General features: G+C 36.4%; 1 protein-coding gene across 1 annotated transcript; it reads right to left on the reverse strand.

The window, feature by feature from the left end:
• Window positions 1-12,009: 12,009 nt before the first annotated feature.
• On the reverse strand, window positions 12,010-20,826 carry LOC143550715 (ubiquitin C-terminal hydrolase 12-like). The gene is made up of 32 exons (XM_077041318.1): window positions 20,757-20,826; window positions 20,362-20,479; window positions 19,940-20,087; window positions 19,696-19,853; window positions 18,712-18,977; window positions 18,418-18,636; window positions 18,228-18,336; window positions 18,017-18,132; window positions 17,839-17,937; window positions 17,646-17,755; window positions 17,416-17,490; window positions 17,255-17,333; window positions 17,004-17,150; window positions 16,826-16,906; window positions 16,597-16,716; window positions 16,402-16,524; window positions 15,956-16,033; window positions 15,770-15,858; window positions 15,499-15,607; window positions 15,344-15,412; window positions 15,163-15,267; window positions 13,997-14,052; window positions 13,729-13,906; window positions 13,534-13,635; window positions 13,379-13,450; window positions 13,232-13,297; window positions 13,052-13,117; window positions 12,880-12,966; window positions 12,671-12,787; window positions 12,509-12,583; window positions 12,331-12,417; window positions 12,010-12,245 (listed from the first exon to the last, which is right to left on the reverse strand). The coding sequence occupies exons 1-32, from the start codon at window positions 20,781-20,783 to the stop codon at window positions 12,204-12,206; spliced, it is 3,393 nt and encodes a 1,130-aa protein (XP_076897433.1). The 5' UTR covers window positions 20,784-20,826; the 3' UTR covers window positions 12,010-12,203.
• Between the last annotated feature and the right edge of the window lie 2,377 nt (window positions 20,827-23,203).

A 23,203-nucleotide genomic window follows, 5' to 3' on the forward strand; every position in this document is an offset into this window, starting at 1 on the left:
TTGGATTATTAATGTGATTATTATACTTTTAGAAATAATCAGTTTAAACTACTTTTAAATATAAATGTTTGTCATATATTTTTTTTAAACAGCTAATTTTTTAATTTCAATCAAACTGAAACAATTAAAAAGAACTGAATAAGATAAATTAGTTTTTTTTTCGTCCTTTAACTATATAGTAAAATATAATTTCCGACTTTAATTGTCACTATAACTTTAGATTTAAATGTGCTCAAGATAAGTGGATGTGAAGAGGGGATAGCAATCCGGATTATTTTCGGTTGCTTCGATTAAAAGGCTCCTTTGTAGAGCTGACCCGTTGCCTCAAAACAACATTTTGGATTGGAATTCTTGGGTGCCGTTGACACTGAATGTTGTAGCATGGCGGGCGATCCTAAATCGTCTTCCCATGATTGACAATTTAATTAAAAGGAAATTTTTATCAGGGCCGGACATTTGCAGCTGTTGTTTGACGACGGGTGAGTTAGTGGATCATGTTTTTACTTCTTGTTATGTGGCTTCAGTGGTTTGGCAAAGTATTAGTTCTTGGTGTGATATATCTCCTATGTTTGCCTTTTCGGTTAAGGATATTTTTATATTCACAAATGCATTCCTGCCATTGAGCATAAGAGGAAGATGGTTCAGTCCATTATTACGGTGGTATGTTCAATGGACGAAACGTGAACAGTTACATTAGAGAGGCCAAAAATTTTAAACTAGTCATAACTTCATACATATAAAGCAACCAATTTTTTTTCATCAAATAAAGAATATAAATCCCAAAAAATAACATGTTCTTTCACATAAATGAATATGAGCTTTCGAATAGGAGAGACAAAAGATATAAAACATAGCACAATTACAAAGACATGGGTTATATATTCTACTTCTGAACCAAAAACCCGTGGGGGGGCACAACCCCTCCCCGTCCTTAATAAGGTCCGCCCATGAATATGTTGGTACATTGGAGAACTCGGAATAAGTGTATCTTCTTGAACAAGCCAGTTAAAGTGGAGAACATCCTGGGAGACATTAAAGCTTTAATCTTCTTCTTGATCAAAAGTAGGGCCAGACATTTAAACTTAGATTGGCGAAATGGAAAGTGTTGTCTTGTAAATTGCTATATGTTATTTTCTATCCGCCCCTACTAGCTACTCGATAGAGTGTGGTTGCTTTAATGAAATCTACGATTCATAAAAAAATTGTCATTATTTACAGACAATCAACTTTTATGTTAAGCAATATTCATTTTTAGTGACAATATTAGATTTTCGATTCTCTTTCTATAAATCGACTAAACTAATTTACATGAAAAACAACATAACAAATGAACACCCACTTAAAAACTTAGAAATAAACCAAGTAAAAGAAACACCACAATATATATTCTCGTCTTCGGGAGAAAAAACACTATTATCATGTGTCAGCAAAAGAAAAGGCAAAAAAAAAAACAAAAAACAAAAAACAAAACTATTATCATCTTCTTTAAAAGGAAAAAAAAAAGTTTTTTTTAATCATTTATGTCCTCATGGTTTATAAAAGTTATATTTCCATCTATTTTACTAACACCAGTAGCCTTGTTAGTTAATATTTCAAGATCAATTTTGTTATGGCTGCTTTGACTTGGTTAGATGAACAACATGATGCTCCATTACATGATGACGGATTGACGGGAAAAAAAAAGATTATAACGTCTTGTAACATCCAACTTTTGTTAAATAATAAATAACGGAAAGTTTTATTGTTAACTGTGTGTCGTTAAATTAGTTGTGTGTCAAGTGTTTGGATAAGGATTGGATTTGGTAAAGAAAGTGGGTGGTGGGGTCCATAGCCCTCTATATAAGGCCATCCACCCATCCTTTCACCAGTTTCTTCCAACAACACACACACACACTCCCTAGAACACACACATACTCTCTCTCAAGACCCGAATCCGAATCCGGGCTAAAGTAAGGAAGATCTTGGCATTCAAGTGTCTTCAAACAACAAGAACACGTCCAGATCCTCGAGTTGTCCAGATCCGAACCGAACCCGAAGCCAAAGGTGAGTATTGGCCCACAAGGTTAAGTTTTGTGGGTGATTTCGACATGCAAATCGATACCTTAGTAGATCGGGTTATAAGATGTAAGAAAAACATAAACTTGGTGAGTTATAATGTCACACCCCGACTAGCACAATGCGGAAGCGTAAAACGGGAATGTAACAGACACCTCTGGTATCAACACATTGTTTATAAAGAAACATCACAAACTAATTTACAATATATTACAATTCATTGTTCTATCATTGTTTTACAGACTAGGCGATACAAACAAAACTAGTTCGTTAACTATATGGTCTTACTACTAACGCCCTTGCTTCTATTCACATAGCATCAACCACACATCTTGGGCAAGTAACAGATCACCAAATCATTCCGATTTAGATACACCTGAAAAACAGTTTAAAATGGGTCAACTACTAGAGTTGGTGAGTTTCACGAGTTTTGAGAAAACAGTAATGAGTATTCACAAGTTAACACTTGTAATCATGGAATAAGTATGTATGTATGTATGTAAATGACGTAATTACGCTAAGCTACAGTGAAGCCTTGACTGTATATGCTGCGTACATCCATTTCCCACGCTCAATCAACCACTGTGGCCCCTTTCCGCCCACAACATGCCCCAAGTAGCTATGTCTAACACTACATAGCGTGTTGTATAATTATGGTCATGTGCAAACGGGGTAAAGTCTCAGCAATACATGCCGGCTCCGTTTGGGTTTGTCAAACCAATAGTACTATTCACAAGCCACCGGCTCGAAGTTAATCACTGTGATCGTGGGGACTTTCGTGTGTTAGCACTTAGATAATTCACATCAATACATGTTTCAGGTATGTATATATAATCAAACATGCTTTTCACCCCAAAAGTTCGTAAAATAGTTTAGAAGTGGGGTCATGAAACTCACGGTTTAGTGGATAATCAGTACTGTATCAGCTCGTGGTTTGTTTGGTCCGCTATCAGTAGTTCCTATAATCAATATTATAATAATATTAATATTTTAATATTATTATAATCTCAATACTAAACTGGGCTGTATAACTAATCTGGGTGTAGTTGGAATGCCCAGAAAGTGGCAATAGGCTTAGGTTGTGATGTTGTTCAATGTATAATACTTAAAACTGAACTTGGCTTAGATTCCCGTTTTCCCAGCTGGGCCAAGTTGTTCGTTTACGCGTTCAGAAAACAGTTATGGGAAATAAGCTTGGGTAAATGTATTGGTTAATAAAATGATTAACTTATAAAGAAGGATCACACACTGGGGTCCCGAATTAGCCACGGGACCCGTTTCTGTTTATTTAGTTTGATTTAAGAAGAAACGCGCACAATCCATCCGAATTGTCCAGGTTTTTTATAGAAAAGTTCGTTTTTACTTAATTAGTCCAAAAATATGATTTTTGATCACTCTTGGTGTTTTATATATTCCCGCAGGTTCGTTAGTCGCGAACTTGCCGGTTTTTATAAAAACTGAATTTGTTTAATCTTTAAATTAGCATAATTAATTAACCGTTAATCATTAAATTATGAAAATTTAGCCACTTATCAATTAAAATATGTAGATTTTTATAAAAATATTTCTGGAATTATTCACTGATTTATTAATATATAAAAATTCATTTTATCAGCTATATTTCGCCTGAAAATCGTCCGTTTACCCCAAACAATTTCCAAAAATTCCACAAAAATTCCTGAATGCTCAAATCATATCCCAAATCAACCTGTATCAATTACAGAATGTAAAAAGCTCGTGCGATATTCTTTTCGGCCCAAATTCGGCTATAAAAATTCACACAAACGCATATAAACAAAATACCTTTAGACTTTTCCAAATGATCCTAAAATTCATATGTGATCAAAATACATCAAATCTAAGTTCCCAGAAAATTTTCATAATTTTTGAAGTATTTTAGCTATTTTTCCCAAATAAACGTCCCAATTCGGTAATAAATTCGCCAAATATTCTCGGATGGTCGAATAATTACCAAATTTAAACAGGGACACATTGACATGGTCCCTGATGTCCCTGAAAAATTTCAAGGCCTAATAATATGCACATCACAACCTTAACCTAAATAGCCCGTAAGAGAGTGTTTCGACATTACCTTAGCGGGTTTGGCTCGTTTCCGACTTTCTAATCAAGTTTTCAGGTTCTTGTACTTCTATGCAAGCTAGATACAAGTCCTATATCACAAACCAAGCAGGTTTCATCAATAGAACAGCCCTTTAACTTAGGGTTTCGGCTAGTGCACAAAAACGAACTTTCGAACCGTAAAAACGCCGTTTCAACCCTTTAATCCGTGTTTATGGCCAAAAAAAGATCATGTTTCTGATTTGAAACTAGGTTTAACATCAAAGTATGTTTTTGAATGATTTCTTTTTTAGAGTTTTACATTGTTAACTATGATTTTTAACAATCAAGACATGTTTATATGTTGTTAAACGAGTTTAAACGAATCAAAAATCGATTAATCATAAGGTTTTTACCTAGTTTCTTGCTTGTTTTGGCTGTAGAAGAAGAGTTCCAGAAGTTGTGTTTGAAAATATGTGTAAAAATATCTCAAATCTAGTTTATATGTGAAAGGAAAAAAAAGGGGGGGGGTGGGGTGGCGGCTGCGGCCGGAAGTCTATGGGCCCATTTTGGGCCAAGTTTCTGATTTCTCAAGCCCAAATACGAAAATTCCGGTCCAAATTTAGTTCGGGTTCGGTTTTTGGCGCCAAAAACTTATCGGGTGCGTTAAACAGCGCGAAAACGAGTGTTTTTCCGCTAGTTTTGTGTAAAATTATAAAAACATACTATATGTTTGTAAAAATCAAAAATATTTTCACGGATCGCTTAAAACATTTCAAATAAGTGTTTAGTAAGTCTTTTTCGGCTTATCGGATGATACAATGCTTGGTTTGTAACTATCTTTCCCGTTTAAATCTATAGCGGGTAGTTAAACGAGCATATTTTCGTTTAACTTGTTTGCTATCAAACTAAGACCATATTTCTAATATTTCAACTTGTATAGATCGTATATCACTTATAGATGGTGTGACATCTGCCCCGATCCGACCCGACCCAGGTACCCGTTTCTCTGACCCGATCTCTTTCTTTTATGATTTAATATTTATTTATACTTATATTTTACTTTTAATAATAATAATAATGTTTTCCTTCCCGCCTCTTTCTCTCTCTTTCTTTCCGCCTTGTTTCCCTCTTTTTCTTCTAACTCTTTGCTTGTCCTTTGTTCCTTCCCGCCTAAGGTTGTCTGCGCAGCTCCACGCGCCAGACTCCCTTACAAGGAATCCTGCGTGAAGACCACCTGTTTCAGCGATACGCGAGACGAACTCTTCTCGCAGCGCGCTAAGAATTGTAATTCTTCTCGCAGCGCGCTAAGAACGGAAGTTCTTCCCGCGACGCGCTAAGGATTTGTAGTTCTTCTCGCAGCGCGCTAAGAATCGTAGTTCATCCCTCGACGCGCGAAGAATTATAGTTCTTCCCGCGGCGCGCTAGGAATTTTAGTTCCTCCCGCGGCGCGCTAAGAAATGTGACTCTTCCCGCGGCACGCTTAGAAATGGTAGTTCTTTCCGCGACGCGTTAAGGTTAGTTCTGTCTGCCTTCGCGCTCGCGCTCTCTTGACCTTCTGTGTCAGCCTTCTCGCGTTGAACCCTTTGAGTTTTCTTCTGTTTAACTAGCCGTTTGCTTTTGTGTTGTCTTATCTTTTGAGCTGTTGACCTAATCTGCTTTATGTCTGAAAAGTTACTTTCGGCGCAGCATGCGCACCAACCCCATTGGTTGACAGAAAAAGTGACTGACATAATCTTTTGAGAATCTGCTTTTGCCATGCTTGACCAGTACTTTATCTGTCCTCTCCCATGCCTTTTTCTGAATCCTGTCAGCCTTTTTCTCTTTTTCCCTGCTACCATATCTTTTGATATCTTTGCTTTTCAGAACTTTTTACTTTTTGAGATCTTTTCCCCTTTTTCTAGGGTTTGTGTCCCCTAGGGTTTGCCTATATATAGTACTATTTTCTTAACACTTCACACACTACACTTACTCTCTCCTGTTTTCCTTGCTCTCTCTGCCGCCTCCCTCTCTTGCCTCCGTCTTCCTCCCTGTTCTGCCCTGCTTTTCCGGTAATATATACTTATTAATTATGCTAACTTATAATCAAGACTTGAAACAAATCATTAAAACAATAATCTTAATTATAGGTTAACTTGTGCTTGTTTAAAGTTGGTTCTTGCTTTATCTTACACCGCATCGTTTATCAAGTGAGTAATCTCGTACCTAATCCCTTTTTGCTTTTAATGTTTTGGGATGTTCATGTGTTCATACAAACTTAGAGTCTTAAACTTGTTTATGAACTTTAGTCGCGCAGTATCCCATGTGTTGAGGACGTAGACTTGGCTGTTTATTTGTATGTGTGGATCATTAACCGTCTTGTCGGTCTATTCCGCAGTTTTCATGGTACCATTAGATGAACACGGGAGAACTATCGTTTATGATTTTCCTCTTTTGTTTACACATGCACAGTTAGTCTTGTTTGTGAGCTCAATTGTGAGCACTGGCAGTCTTATGAATCTTAGAGTTGGTCCCGATCAGATTACACCCTTGTTGAAAACCAGACATACACATGTTGCGCGCAGATTTTATTGTCATCTATGTATTGTATTAAACTTGATTTCTCACCAACACGCAAGTGTTTGACGTTTATTTTAACACATGTTCAGGTTTGCAGTAGCTGTTTTGGAGCTTGTGGACACATAGGACGTTTTTACTTTTGGACCTAGATTAAAATGTATCAAGACAAGTTATTGCTGTTCGAATATTATGATTTATAATATATTGATTTATGATGATTTATGTTATCTACTTTTACCCTGCGCGTGCGCGAATGAATGTATTTATTAAATATTGACACCCAATAGTGTCACGAGTAATGAAACAATATGTGGCGCCCCGATGTATAATCCGCCTTTGGTCGGGGTGTTACAGATGGCCCCCCGAGATATCTGGGTCATAACCCGACCCGTTCGATTAATCATTCGTTTGTTACGCAAAAGGCGTTTATTTGCTTAATCGGTAAATACGTACTGAGGTGTACCTTGTTTTAGCTCAAATGTCACATATAACCTCACGGGTATGTTTTGGGACAAAAAGGTGACGTCTGGACTATGAGAAACACGGGTATACAAAGTTGGTACAACCCAAAACCCATAAAAAGAGTAGAATCGGGTCCTAAGGAGGAAACAAGGAGAAAAATGGCTTTAAAATGGTAAAAACGACGAAAGGCAGGAATTTCGCATCACACAGCCATGCGAATCGAAACCAATAATTTAGCATCGCACAGCCATGCGAAGCGAAATCAATATTTTCGCATCGCACAGTCATGCGAAGCGAAATTCTTCCATGCGAAATTTCATAAAATTCATTTTCTGATGCATTTTTTCAACCCCAGCCAGGGGCTCTGCCCCTTGAACCATGCTAGGGGCTGCCGCCCATAGACCCCGCTACCAGGGACGCTGTCCCCGGACCCCCGTTAGTTGAGGGTTTCATTAACTTAGATGTAAGAAGTAGTAGTAATGGTTAATTGACTCGCGTAATGTGTTGTACAGTTAGCCGTGCACAGTTAAGGAAGGACATTACCATTAACGGCGAGAGAAATCGTCTCCAAGTGAGTTCTAGCCCCATTTCTCTTTGAGATGGTTTCGGGGCTGTGTGCATACTTGTAAGAATAGTAACATATATACTTATGTGCTTAACGTGAATGATTAATGCAAGAATGAAAGAAAGATATATATATCTATGTGATTAACACAAATGATTAATGTAAGAATGAAAGAAAGAGGTTAGAAGTTGTATATGTTAGTTGTTTAACTTACCATGTTTGTAAGAATGTAGAAGGAATGTGAAGTAAGAGTCAAGGTGGCAGACCCTTCTAATACCTGGGCAAGAATAGTAAGAGTCAGGGTGGCAGGCCCTTCTAATACCTGGGCAAGAATAGTAAGAGTCAGGGTGGTAGGCCCTTCTAATACTTGGGCAAAAATAGAGTGGCCGACTCTACGATATCGGTGCAAGAAGTCGGGTGGCAGACCCTTATAATATATGTGCAAGAACGTATGTATAGTTGTATGTTTGTAAGAATGTGTAAGAATAATGTAAGAGTAGTACAAATAATATTTGTATGTAAATGAAAGAATGTGTAAGAATAATCCTGTAAATTGTTAAAGTATAACTCACTCAGCGTAGCTGACCTTTAGTATGCATGCAGGCAAATAGACTGAGGCAGCTGGCGTGAGGAAAGACACATGGCAGGGACTGGAGAGACTGGCATCTTGGAATAGAGGTGTTATGAATTGTGATGTTATGTTAAGACAATTCAACTTTGTTTGAGACAAGAATTGTTGTTTTTGTAATATGCTGGTGAATGTTTAATTATTCCGTGAAAGTTTTAATTAACTCTGATTTTAGAACTGTGTTTATGAGTAAATCCAACGCCAAAGTAGGGTTACCGGGAGGGGGCCTTACACGTCTTCTATGTAAGAAACCATTTTATTTTATTTTTAATCTAGAGTATTATTTTGTTTGACCCGTTAAAAGATAAAGCATAACTGGTGTGCGTGAAAACAAAAAAGCTGAGTAGTCAGAGGTTAACGGTAAGACCGTGGTTCCGATTAGTTATAGCAGGGTTTTATGCTTGTTTATTTTGACCTAAAGATTCGGTCGTTAATTATTATTATGATTATTTATTAATTAATTAATTAATAATAATAAAAAGAACATTAATATTGACAAATGACAAGTGATTTTATGAATCAAAATTGACAAGCTACAGATGGGCTAAATAATTACGAGCTAGCTAGGGTAGGGTGTTTCAACTCACAGGCTGCAATCAATCAAAACCCTTAACCGGTTTCATCTTCTCCGATCAATTCAGCTTCGTAGGTATGTCTACAACACTAATCCCATTGTACGAGTGCAAGTAATTAGTTCGATTCTTTCACTTATACCGACAACACAGATTGCTGTAGTGATCGCTTAAAACATCAGGAAACATGATTTATTGATCATTGACAAGTTTAGGGCTCTCTCTCTTTGGACTGCAAATTGATCTGTTTTTTAATTGTTGAGAAAAATATGTGAACTGAATAAGTGATTGAAAAAAATTGTTAAGGTTTATGTAATCATTGATGGGCTAAGTTAATTTATTGATTGAACGATGCAGGGGGCTGTCAAAGTAGCCACCGGTTTTGCACGTTACAGCATTGGGTTTGACATTAATAGTTAACAGTTTGTCTCCTTGTTTCAAATAGAAGTCATACTGATACCGAATCAACGGTGATGCTCAAATGGCTCAAGAAACTCATAGTTTATTCATACACTTCATCTAACCAAATGGTTAGAGACGAACCGAAAGGTTCAAGAACATTGTTGTTTGCAATCTTTTAATATCAAAAAGCATATGTTCTATGGACCCAGGCATTTTTAAATAATAGAGATTGTTGCACATAAAAAATGAAATATATAAAAGCTAGTCAAAGTTAAGGGAATTTAAATTTCCCTATACACGGGTCGTCTATCGAGTCGGGTCATAATGTCGGATCCGATGCTCCTGCATCAGATACTTAATTTGCGTTTTAGCCATCACATCGAATATACGCGTTCAGACTTCTGAGTGCAACTGCATTGTTAAATGTATTGAATGATTATGTTTAGGAAACAACAAGAGTTTCGAAATGTAATCTGGAGTTATAGTTGGAATCTTCATTGCTTATTCTGGACTTTGCAATTCATGTTTCGTAAATGCAGTTCGTGTGTGAAGTGTTGCTATAGTTTTTCATTTAGTGACTTGATACTAATAGGACATCGCTTGCATTGCTTGACCATTAGCTCTTAATGGCTGATATTAACAGGTTAAAATCATGATGTAATGCAATTTTCATAATTCCTTAAAATAGTTGCAATATTAACAATGTGTATTTAGTAATTCATTTCTATTTGGTCTGAGTTTTACCGACTTGCATATTAGGTGAATTTTTTTCTTAGTGATTTATGGTATATGTGTGAAGCAGATTATTAAGTAAATGATGAAGTCAAAGCCTAAGCAATCTTCAAAAAAAAGTTGTACCCAAAATGACCCTGAAATCGAGGAGTGTGTACAAGACGGTTGGGTTGTTGTCAAGAAACAAAAAGTTACAATCTTGATCCCGTCTTTACCCATAACCGAACAATGCATAATACCCTCCATAGCCACCAAAGAAGTTGATCATGTTACACCTCCACAGCCGGAACCATGTCCACCTGTCGCCATGCCATTGGCCACCACAAAACCTATCACAGCAGTTTCCAGCCCACCAAAGTTGAACGACATGCCCAAACCAAGAAACCCACAAAACCGCGAGCCCAATTACTGTAAACCAGTTGGAATTTGCGGTGCCTCGAAAGAAGGAAAACATTGCGGGAGTTTGTTTAATGGACACTTGTTAGTGAATCCAAAGATGAGGGCTTTGAATCTTGAGAGAAAGCTTCAGAGAGCCGGTGGATTGAACAAGTGGCTGGTGTCTATTGGGCTGGGGCAGTTTGTGAAGCTTTTTAGGTGCAAGCGTGTTGGAAAGATGCAGTTGGCGAATTTGACGATGAAGAAACTGAAAGATATGGGTGCTGATGCGGTCGGGCCTAGGAGAAAGTTGATGCATGCTATTGACTGTGTTTGGTAAATGTAATTGTGCAAAACTGTTATTAGCGACATGAACACACATTGTTACCTATAGAGTTTGGGATGGACTATGAGTAATCTTGATTCATGAACACACATTGTTACCTATAGAGTTTGGGATGGACTATGAGTAATCTTGATTCTTTGTTTGAAGCCGTCAAGATTAGTATTAACCTTTTCTTTCGTGTGTCATCTGTTCCCTACATATCAGTGCATCGTCGGCTGAACTTACTTCTGAAGTTCTGATCATAATGTGTTTTGAACCAGGTTCTGAAAGGGCATATCTTAATATGTATGCACAAAACTGCAAATATTATTTGGATATTTTAAAAAACAGTCTTTCGGTTTGTCCCCCTACTTGGTTTTGAGTATTGTCTTCTTTGATAACATTTTTGAACATGAGGTATGGCATGTTAAAACGATCGCCTTACATTTCTGGCAAAATCCCGTTTGAATAAATAAAAATCTTGACTGTTCATCATGCCCAAGAACATGAACGCACGCACCGAATGTTCTAACAACAGTCTTGGACCATTACTCTATTTGTGAATGTCTTGCTAAACATAATACAACTAAACCTAGTGGAGATCAAACTCAAATCATCCCACATAATAAGATGAGGGAATGCATGTGGTAAATATAACCAAAGGAAGTCAAGAATAGAGACAAAAATGAACTTTACAGCTACGATTGATACGTGCCATGGTTTTCAACATGTGAAACCTAAAATAGCAGTAAAAAAGAAGGTAATGTAGAGTAGGAAAAATAAATTCATTATAATAATTTAACTCATGTTATTTGGATTGGATGGAGATCACCAAAATTGAAATTCGGTACACCCAAAATTTTAACCGAATCACGAATTCAAGTTATTCAAATCAGGGATGCATCTAAATCTCGAATAGACCCGAACTGAAACCTAATTCAAAATCAAATTTTCATATTTGAGTAACCCGAATACACGGTTAAGCAACCCCAATAAGCACCTCTATATCAAGGTCAGGTGTTACCAGATTGTGGAATAAATTGTACCAGATTTTGGTAAAAGCATGAATGAAATCATCATCATCATCGTACTCAGTATATCCCACCAAGGCACCAATAACAAAGCTATGGTAGGGTCTGAGGAGGGTAAGATGTAGGCAGCCTTACCTCTACCCCATAGGGATAGAGAGGCTGCTTCTGGAAAAATGACATTTTATATCCTACAAGTAAATATAGGTAACTTTACACACAAGTCATGTTTCCAATCCCATCCCACCAAACACTAATAATTTAGGCGCCCAGTTTGTACAAAATTTCCTCCTATGTACCATTACTGCTAAATTACACATCCACATAACATTAAAATCACCTTTCCCGTACCTGTTCCCAAAAAAGAATTATCACCAACAATCATAAGAAGGTTCTTTCGACAAACAAAAACCATCGCTTTCACCGCACCACGCTCCCTCTCCTAGTTGTATATCTTCACTGGCTTCTCAAATGTATGACGGTTCTACAATTTTACAACCAAAAAGTAAACATTATTAGAAAACCTTTTTTTGTGAGCCACCCATAATTCAAGAGAATATAAGTTATACCTGACTTGCTGTAAAGGACCTTTTAGGGGTGGTGTCTGAATGTTCTAACCCAAGGTACTGCTCCCAAGCACCATAAACATCTCGTCTCTACAAACCAGATTCAAGACACATGTCAACTTGTAGTCAAGGTAAGTGGCGGCACAATGAGTGAAATTTAAAGGGGAAAAGGACAGTGAACCTGAAAACGGTTAGATACAACATCTGAATCCTCTAAATACTCGGGACGTCCCAAAGATAAAAATGCAAACTTCCACTGAAATACAGAAAAGAAAGGGCAAGTGTAAGTCAGATGTTAACCTATTAACACGTGTCAACATAAGTGTTTAAAGGAAAAACCTACCTTAGAGAACTCCTCATCTGGAACTTCTAATTTCCTTTGAATTCGGACTTTAACATCTGCTAAAGTTTCATTTTCATGAATTATCAAAAAGAAAGGCTCCCCAAAGTTCTGCACTTGCTGTAAATCATAAAAAATGAAGTTTAAACAGATATATACTTTAAAAAGTTATATGGTAGAATAGAAAAGTGGTTATATCATGTATTATGTACAATATGGTTCTGTGCAGCCTCTTTGGTGAAATGGTAAACATGAATCAACCGATCCTGGGGTCCCAAGTTCTTCTCTTCTTCTGGAATCTAATGCCAAAAAAAAATAGTAATTTTAAAATTAAAAAGAATTACATTGACATAAAAGTAGCACAAAAGATTTAAGCCAGCTTACTTCCTCAGCACGTAGTGTCCAGTATTGATCATTTATATTCTCAATCTTCTCAGTCAGAGGAAAGATCTGTGAGGAAAAGGAAAAAGAACAATTAAAAAACAGAAGGTTAAATTCCTGAAGTTGTACTTGATCATTCTACTACAAACTGAAACATAAAATGTCGTTAATTGGATGCAATACCTTGTAAATCTTGTGATAGAATACTTCAAGCAGTCTAAGTTCGGCATTTTCATGAGATAGTGTAACCTGTTTAAACATGCACTGTAAGAGATCACAAAGTGATAAAACAGAATGCAAGTTCGGTGTAATTAAAATCCTAGTGTATACCTTTGACTTTATTTCATTGAGAACATCTCCAACAGTGCTCTGCTTAGGCAACCTAATATTGTGAATTACAGGCTGCAAAATCAACAAGCTTTTAGAAACCAACCACTCAACCAATATATCTTGCAAAGAAAAACCATAAAACATTCCAAACATGCCTCTTCTTTATTTGCATGGTGAAATGAAACTTTCAGAGTTTTCAGACATTGTAATTCAGGCAGAGGGGTGTCTAACACTTCATAATACAGAATATCAGACACCTAAACCAAACAAATAAGTGAAAATAAAAAATTAATTTTTTCATCAATACCAAAATAATATATGCCTTTAACAAAGTGAAAAATAGAAAAAACCTGATTGTAGTGAACCAGCATATCTAGTAGGTGTTCTGCAACACGATACTTTATTGGGTGGGGCTTGGGTTGTTGAGAGTAACAGTTGTGAGGAGTAAGCCTGATTTTAGACGGGTCATCAAGATTAAGTTTCTGAGCAACTCGTTCCACCACATCATCATATGTATGCAATTTTGACCTGTTGAATTTGGTAAAACATTATCAGCATGTTTTACTTTTGGAATAATCGGGTACAAGGTTCATACATAAGCAAGCAAGCCAGACTTACAGTTCAAGACAGAAATCATCTTCCTTAGGTCTATCAAGAGATCGGAAATGAACTATCTGAAAATGGCATAAGAATTCAGGATCACTTCATACTAATGGAGATGTTACGAATGTGTGAAAATTAGGGGTGGCAAATGGGTTGGGTTGGGTCGAAACGGGTCATGGGTCGGAGCGGTTTAGGGTCGGAATGGGTCAACTAAAAAAAGGGTTGTTTTGGTTCGGGTCGGAACGGGTTAGGGTCAAAAGGTTCGGGTCAGAATGAGTCTGGGTTGGAATGGGTTAGGGTCAGAACGGGTCTGGGTCGGAATGGGTCAAAGTCGGAACGGGTCAAAACGGGTCGGATCGGTTTTTTTTTTTTGAACGAGGGCAAAGACGGAAATATTTAGCTTTTTTACATTTTTCGTTTTTGATTTATATTTTGAGCTATGATTTTTTTGAATTTTTTTTGGAGGGGTTTTTATTGTTAATAAAAACCCCTCCAAAAAAAATTCAAAAAAATCAATTAAAAAATCATAGCTCAAAATATAAATCAAAAACGAAAAATGTAAAAAAGCTAAAACGTTTCCGCCGCCGCCCTCGTTCTTCCCAAAAAAAAAAAAAAAAACCGAACCGAAAGTCGACGAAAGCGAAACATAAACCAAAACTGAACCAAATTGATTGAAACCGAAAAAATCGATCAAAACGAAACTAAAAAACTGAAACCGAACAGAAATGAAACTGAAAAACAGACCACAACGAAACAAAAGGCCGAAAACGAATTCGAAACCGACCAAAAACAAGCAAAAGAACCCGAAACCCAAGCTGTCCAGTGCTCCGAAACCGACCAAAAAGAAAAAAAGGAAACCGAAACCCAACCCGTCCAGCGCGAAAACTCGTGTCGGCTCGTAACCTAAGACGAACTCGTTCCGATCCAAAACCCGTTTCAACCCGAGCTTGCCACTTTTTCTTAAGACACTAACCCGCATCGACCCATTTCTTTAAATATATCGACCCATTTTGACCCGAAAATAAGAATGTGGAATTTCAAGTGACCCATTTTGACCCATCTTATTAAAATCTATGACCCAAACCAACCCATATGATTTTTAAAACAACCCAAATTGACCCATTTGAAAGGGTTTGGGTCAAGATTGCCACCCCTAGTGAAAATGGTGAATTATAACATACCTGACGATTTTTCACATATTCTAGAAATGAAGGGACATCAGGATATCGATATTTATCCTCAGCTTTAGGGAGTTTCTGGAAACAAATAATGTCTCCGTCTTCGATCTATAATAATAACATAAAGATTACTTTCTATGTGAACAACTTTTGACATTATAAGGTTGAGATATGTCATTAGTACCTGGCTAGATCTAAATGAGGACCTTTTGTCAAGGCGTTCACACATAACGCATGGCTCAAATTTTATTTCCTGCAAAATTAATAGGTTTTAAAACATAATTAAAAACAAGTGACAGAAGTTGACAGAATATTGCAAACAGAATGGGAAAAACATACCTCATAAAGTTCAATTTCTTCATCTGGACTAAATCCAGCTCTCTCATTTAGCTTTAATATAATTTCAGTTGGTTTAGCAGAACTCTTCACAAAAAACCTACCAACGTATCTGAACGAAGAAAAAAAAGATATAGTTACTTGTTTACCCCACCGTCATATATTACTAACAAATATCAACATAAAATCTCTAGATTCATATCTAGGACTCTAGAGAAACAACTCCCGGAAGCATCAAAAGATCAAAACACAATAAATAAAAATCTTTTAATACCGCAGTTCTTCCTTCTCAGGATCATAAAGCTTGAAGAAGAGAAGTAAGTCTTCTTTGCTTTTGTCAGGTGGTGGAAGAGGATGCATATCCTGAACACATAACATCATTTTAATAAGAAAACCACACGATAAAGAAATAGCAAGCAGCTACAAGCAACAGCGAATGAAACCAACAAGAAGATATTACCGGTCCAATCTCTATCTCCAAAAACAATTTAAGTTCAGCATTGTTATTCTTATTAGAAACTTCCCTCAATTGCCCAACCTGCAATTACAAGAACAGTAAGGATTCAACTTGTTTATAAAAGGTACTAAACACCTGATAAAAGATTACTATCATATGATATCAATAAATAAACAAAAATAATAATAATAATCAGTAATTAAGGGCTGTTTGGTAGCCTCTTAATGGAATATGATTCCATTAAGAGGCTATCTCTGAATCGGTCAGAGGTAAGAGTGTGTTTGGTTCACCAAAAAGACACCTCTTAGTGGTTCATGGAGCAATGGTTAAGTTTCAGAGACATGCTGAATGATTAAGAGGCTACCTCTTAATCAGTCAGGCCTCTTAATGTTTCAGTACAAGATTGCCAAGCAGCCCCTAAAAGACGTTAACAAATATAGAAAACATACCGATTGGGTTTCCTCCAGAGCGGTTAAAGGACGATTGGGACGATATGTGTGGTTTTGCCTCTTTGCCCATGTCCAGAATCGTTGAAATTGAACAGGCACGCCAAATTGTTTAGCAACCTCCTCCTGCAGACCATGAATAACCTCTAGTTAAATAAATTATTTAAAACCATGTAAAATGTTGGTCGCTAAAAGCACCTTAAATTGGTTAAAAGGCGTTTGTTTCTGTATACGAAAGTTATGAACTTTGTCATGGTCAACAAGATCAAAATATATATCTTTGCCTATCTGTTCTAACAGGTCTGCATCACGAGCAACCTATAGATGCCAATCAATAATATTAGTACATGAAAATGAAAATTCTAGACAAAAAAAAAGTTACATTCAGGAAATTGAGATAATATATCCACAGCTAATCATCTCCCACCTTAATAATAGTGTACAAATGAGCCTGTGCTTTATATCTTCTCTTATCTTCCTTTTCTTCTTGTTCTTTCTTCAGCCTTATCTGGAGAAAAATGATTATGCTAACGAGCTCACGCTTTGGACTTTACATTCCAGAAAAGATGAAAATTCAACTTAAAACGTATGTGCATTTACTTTACCCTAAGATGTTCTGCAATATCTTTCTCATCTACGTCGCAGATAATCTTATCTTTGTCATTTTCTCGTATGTAAACAAGCATATACGCATTTGAGTATTTTGTGAATTTAAATGGAGCATTATTGTAGCCAGGATTTGTTTGAGGTAGCTGTCAAAATTAAAGCATAAAAGAAAAAGGATTAATGAGTATTGAAAAAAAATGATACACACAAAAGAAAGCAACGCATAGATTTCCCAAAAAAATTGTATTACCTCTTCCTCACCGCCATACTGCTCTTCTAAAGCCCTCTTCGTATCTTCTTTAGTAACTCTTTCATCATCAAACTTGAACCTAAAATTGTAATGATGACAAGGACCCCACATTATTAAGGGCTATAAAATAAACACAACTGTGCAAAATAAATAAAACTCACCACTTGTCTGACAGAGTTGGCCTAATAAATGCATAATAGTGTCCACCATGCACACCCCCACTATGAACCAATACACTGTTAAGAAGCAAGGCGGAGAAAAGTTAACACAATGTATGAACACCAATAATGATGAAGAAAATGAATACAAGTTAAATCTTTTAGAAGATCTACTAATTTTGCAACTAGCCAGTATTTGTCACTGCTAAATTTATTACGAACAGATTTGACACCTGTGAAGTGTATAAAGATTTCGAACACTCTTATCAGCATCAGGAGATAAATATTTGCCATTCTCCCTGTCAAGGTCGAGCTCAAGTGGAAATTCATACCGATCATTTATCTACATAATATATCAGAATAGGTTCATATAACTAACGTTTTTAGAAGACAAGAACATTGTCAAATAAATTTTTCAACACTTACCTTTACCATAGTATCCCTTGAAAAATCATATTCAAAACGCTTCAGCTGAAGTTGAAGAACGGGCGGGAAAACAGTAAACAGCACACCCTTCTTAGCATCCTGAACAGAAACAAACATGTAAACCTCACCCATTGACCCAAAACAATTAGCTTTAAAATATTATGAACCAATACTAAACCTGTAACCCATGTGCTTCAGCGTGGTATTTATTGTCACCCTCAAGCCGTTCCACTTCAACATATTTGTCAAAAGAAGCATAAACATCCTGACAGCCTTTCACATCAAGTTGAAGATCTGATGTAAACAGTTTTAAGATATTATTAACAGGATCATTAACTAATAACCAATATACACACTCAAGCTTCTTTATACATATGCATATTCAGTACCATAAAATGATTCTTTTCTTGTCGATTTGAAGTTCACATTGACGCATTCAATATAGTTCATGTGGTGTCCTTCAAATAACTTTTGTATTGTCCCTTCCACAACTGTTCCCTGAGCCAACAACAACCAGAAGTCAGGAAAAAAAAAGTCATAAACAACCATGTATAAGATTCAGGAAAGGATTTTGGGCACCTTCATCTTGTCTTCAAGTTTCTCACACAAAACCCTATTGAGTTCTTGAACATCATGCTGCATGAAAGAATCATATGTGTCCCATCCAAAAGATTTTGTAAGTTCTTTTGTGGCAACGCTTGTTTCATTGTATTGGAGCTTATAAAATAAGCTTTGAAGAGCCAGAGGAATACTCCCTGAAGGCATATCATTTTCTGTTGTTGGCATATGGTAGACAGCCTGATATTGGAAGTTATAATGAGGTCTAAGTTCTAAGTAATACGAGTCATAATAACAGAAATAAGAAAGTTGTACCTTTCTAAAGTAAGGGATATGGTACAAGGTTTGAAGAAGGGAGTTCATGTAACATGTTGCTCCTTGGTTCTTAAGACCAACATAACCAGTTTCCTTCTTTGAGTCATATGACCAATAGTCAATTACTTTCCTTACAGCCACATCAGCTTCAATAACGCATCTATCATTTATGAGATACCCTCTACTCGGGTCGTAAAGATCACTAAGAGGCATGAAAGATGTGAATCCCCAATCACTCTCCCTTGCATGAAACTGGTGTTGTGTGTCTGTTAATTACATAAATAAAAGTATGAGTTTGCTAAAAGTAGGCATTAATTCATTTTTTTAATTATCCAAACATGACCCGTCTTTTCAATTGTGGAAATGCATAAACTAGTGATTCGGCTAATTGTTTACAATAAAATGCATAACCATAAATTGATGGGTGTCACAACTGAAAGCAATATGGTACTAAAAAAGCGGTTTGTACCTTTATGTAATATTATTTGCATTATGACGCTTATACTTCACCATTTTGTTTGAAAATTTCGTAAGTAAAAATGCCTAGAAAGAAGTTCTGGCAATAAAAATATAAGTGGTAATTTGTGTATCCTGTGCTCATGTTAGATATTTTCATTTTCCTAATTTAAGCAAATCCTATATTCCTATTGAATAATACACTTTTAGAAACGAATCAAGAAAGTCAAGAAAGAACATAGAATATCTTAATTCTCTCACTCCACTAAAAGTATCATACATGAAAGTATATTTCCCTTTAAATGATGATCAAAATGGCACAACTCCCGATATTTCTTGACCAAAATCCAAATTCACCAATTAAAAAAAATGTAATATCATTAAACGGATTGTACGATCTAATTTCTAATTAAACATTATCAACTCCTTGCTAAAACCAAAGCAAACAACTATAAGCTGCTCTGTGGCAAAACAGAATTGCATGAAAGCACAATTTCACAACTACCAACAATGCAGCACGAAACATACCTTTCTTTACAGTGAACTTGCTGTGTAGTTGATTAACAACAGCCAAGCTGAATTGTGCATATCTACTCCAACCATATGGCAAGGATGCAGAATCAGATACATCTAAGTACATGGACAAATGGTCCACATTGTTGCCCTTTGGAAATATAAGCACACGCCTGCAAAAATACAAGCACAATCCTGACAAACGTCCACAATTGCTCCCTTAAGAAACAAAAACATAACAGACACAACTATTATTTACCACTTATGTCCGCCGACCACAAAGGCATCAGAATATAGCTTTTTGTTTGTCTGACGAGAGAAATTCTCAATAGTCCAAGTAAACCTAGAAGCCTGAGGCTCCTCAACTGCTTGATTCTCTGTGCCAGCACCTTCCGGTTGCCCCACAACTAATGAATCGAAAATTACAAAATGAGAAGTTAAATAACCAAATAAAGTGTTCACTAATACCACGCACATTTACTTTTCGATATATACTTCGAAACGAATCCATAAATGCACACACATATATACATATCTAAGTGTTCCCTCACACCATGCACACTCACATTTACTTTTCGATATATAATTCAAAGCAAATCCATAAATGTACACACACATACACAAATATTATATATACATATCCAATTTAACCAATCACATAAAGCAAAGCAAGAACCTAACCTTCCATAGGCTGAGGAACTTCAATCGGCGAAGTGCCATTGAAAGCAACCGGACCTTGCACCGGTTGCGGCCCGTCCACTAGCTCGGTATGCGGCACAAGCATCTCCTCGTCTTCCTGCTATCAAACCAAAACAAATCATCAAATACACAATGACTCAATCCAATTAAAAATAAATAAAATAAAATAAAAACCCTAAATTAGCCCCCAAAAATAGAAATGAACATATAAACCCTAAGTTCACACTCAAATTGCCAATTGAACTACATTAATACACTCCTGTCATTAATTACAAAGCCCTAGCACGATCGCATAACCAAACAATAATAAAATCAATAATGCTTAACATATAACAAACGAGATAGATATAGAGATATATATGAATATATATACATACTAGTGGCTGTGGAGTGACAATCGTCATATTCCGGCGATGAATGACCGTCCGATCAACGGTGAATTCTAGAGAGAGAAAGAGAAATGATGAGAGAGAAAGCGAGAGGTGACTGCTACGCCCTAAAAATGTGTGCGGAAGAACGAAGGCGGACTCGCGTGTTGTCCAAAGGTAAGCGTAGGTTCGGGATTATGGGAAAAATGTGGGGGTAGTTTGGTAATTTGGGAAGGGCAAGAAAGACACGGTTCCGGTGTGGTAAGTTGTTGTGTAAAACATGGTGTTTTAATCAATGGTGTGGTGACACGTGGTAATGAAGGTCTTTTGATTCGCATGCGTTTGTGGAATGTTTGAGGGGTGCGGTGTATGTGATTGTATCCTTTTGTGACTTTGATTTGTAATAATAATCTAGAAGGGTCAATACAACTATACAAGGTTATAAACTTATGGTTATAATGATTTAAAATCAAATACTACAAATAAATAAAATTAAAGTTTTATTTTTACGAAGACAAAACGTAGTTCCAAAAAGGACACGTAACAACCATCATTTGAGTGGACTCTTTAAAATCATACTAACAGATATCTTCTGGATAGCGACGTGAATTGGTCCCCTCAAGGATCACTATTGGTATAGTACATGTAAATGTGATCTTTAGACCCTTCATTATGGGTGTGAACAGGAAAGGTTGGGGCTTTAAAGGCCAGGGGTAAGGCGGGATCCAGCAAGGCATTAACGGGCAGTAATGGCAAGTGGTATGGTGGTGGCATAGGGTACAGTTGAATCCTTCTATTATACGGGTGGTTGATGCAGTTTCGGAAGCGATCAATGGCTCGAGAGACTCATGATTAACAAAGACGATAAAATCGAACCAATGGTTCAAGAACAATGTTCTTTTAATATAAAACTTAATCAAAAACTAATCAAACAATAAACCCTAACATTCAATTTATAAATGAAAATAAACATTTGGGCCGGGCCGACTTAATGGACCGATGCTCCTGCATCAGTGGTTATGCGACTTTCTTCCAATAATATTTTCAATATCGTAGGGTATGGCCCTACCACCATAAAGTACTGTTGAAACCAAAATTTCTTCATATCTTGCCCCGGAGCCGTGTGTAGCTCCCAACCATTTTGCCATGGCATACGAATCATAAAAGCATGTCAAAGTAGCAGTATTCGAAGCATAACAATACAAAGCCATGTACTTTTAACCCCAATTATCATGTAATATCAACCAACACATCACTAACGGGGCTTTAAACCACAATATGGCTTTAAGGGAACTGGGTTTCAAAGCCTCACTTCCTACATAGCGGTGACATGACGTTTTAACTTGGATTTTAAGCCCCTCTACAACTACCTGTCACATGAGCATTAAACATTGTAACAAAGCTAATAATATCAGTCAGCTTACCCCTTAGTTGTTTCCTTTTTTTTTACTCTCCAATTTTACTCTTGCAATATTTTCGTATGTAACCACGTTTCCAATAAAGTATATATTGTCCAATGCATTTAGTAGGCCGTTATTTGCCTTAACACTATTAATTGCCATCCATCATGGTAATACATGTTATGTTATGACTTAGGCATATGTTATAAACTATAAAGTACGTAAGATTTATTCTAAAATAAATGAATCAAGTTTTAATACTAAATTTTACTTACAAAATAAAATAATAACTGACTTCTCCTAAATGTATTATTTAGTATAAGGTTGATAATTTTAAGTATTTATTTGATTATGAATTGATTACAATTGTTAATTGTTTATGTTTAGTATATATAGAATTGTCAAATGTGTATATTAAAAAAACAATAAAAGAAATGTGTAAAGTCAATAAAAAAGTCAAATAAATACTTTTATGCCATTTTATTGTATTACTTGTTATTCGTAACTATGATGTTTGAATATCGTGTCTCAAGAAATATTTCGAAAAAGTTGAAAAAGATTAGAAGGGGTTCCTTATGGGGTACTGCTCCGATGAAAGAAAATATACATTAGCTAAACTGGAAACGACTCGTGTTTGATAAAATACAGGGCGGGCTTGGTCATGGATATCTTCCGGATATAAATCTAAGTCTACTAGCTAAATGGTAATGGAGATTTAAAACCGAACCAGAGAGATTATGGCGAAGGGTAGTATCGGGATTTCATTCTTACTCGGAGTATCACTCCTATTCCGCACATATCTCTAATAACCAAGACCTTGAACAATAATACCAAAATAAAACGGGCTCTCATAGAGAATAACCTTTCATTTAATGACTCGATTAAATGGGTGGCGGGTGATGGTAGAAACATTCTCTTTTGGCTTGATTCATAGGTTGGGGAAACAAACGATGTACTGTTCCAGATAAATCGATACACGGTTCATCATTAAACAACTGGTCATGGGCGTGGTTGAGATAACCTTCCTTTATCAAGGAGGCGAAGGAGCTTTAGGTG

This window comes from Bidens hawaiensis, unplaced genomic scaffold (assembly GCF_021521415.1).
Source record: "Bidens hawaiensis isolate Kalapana, Puna unplaced genomic scaffold, B.hawaiensis_p1.1 tig00016126_1, whole genome shotgun sequence".
In the NCBI taxonomy this organism is placed as follows: Eukaryota; Viridiplantae; Streptophyta; class Magnoliopsida; order Asterales; family Asteraceae; genus Bidens; species Bidens hawaiensis.

Coding starts and splice junctions, on each gene's coding strand:
- LOC143550715 (XM_077041318.1), bottom strand. CDS start 20,783: ATGACGATTGTCACTCCACAGCCACTA. Junction 18,978..19,695: donor CAAGTTCACTGTAAAGAAAG/GTATGTTTCGTG, acceptor TGTAATTAACAG/ACACACAACACCAGTTTCAT. Junction 17,334..17,415: donor CCAACTCTGTCAGACAAGTG/GTGAGTTTTATT, acceptor TTACAATTTTAG/GTTCAAGTTTGATGATGAAA.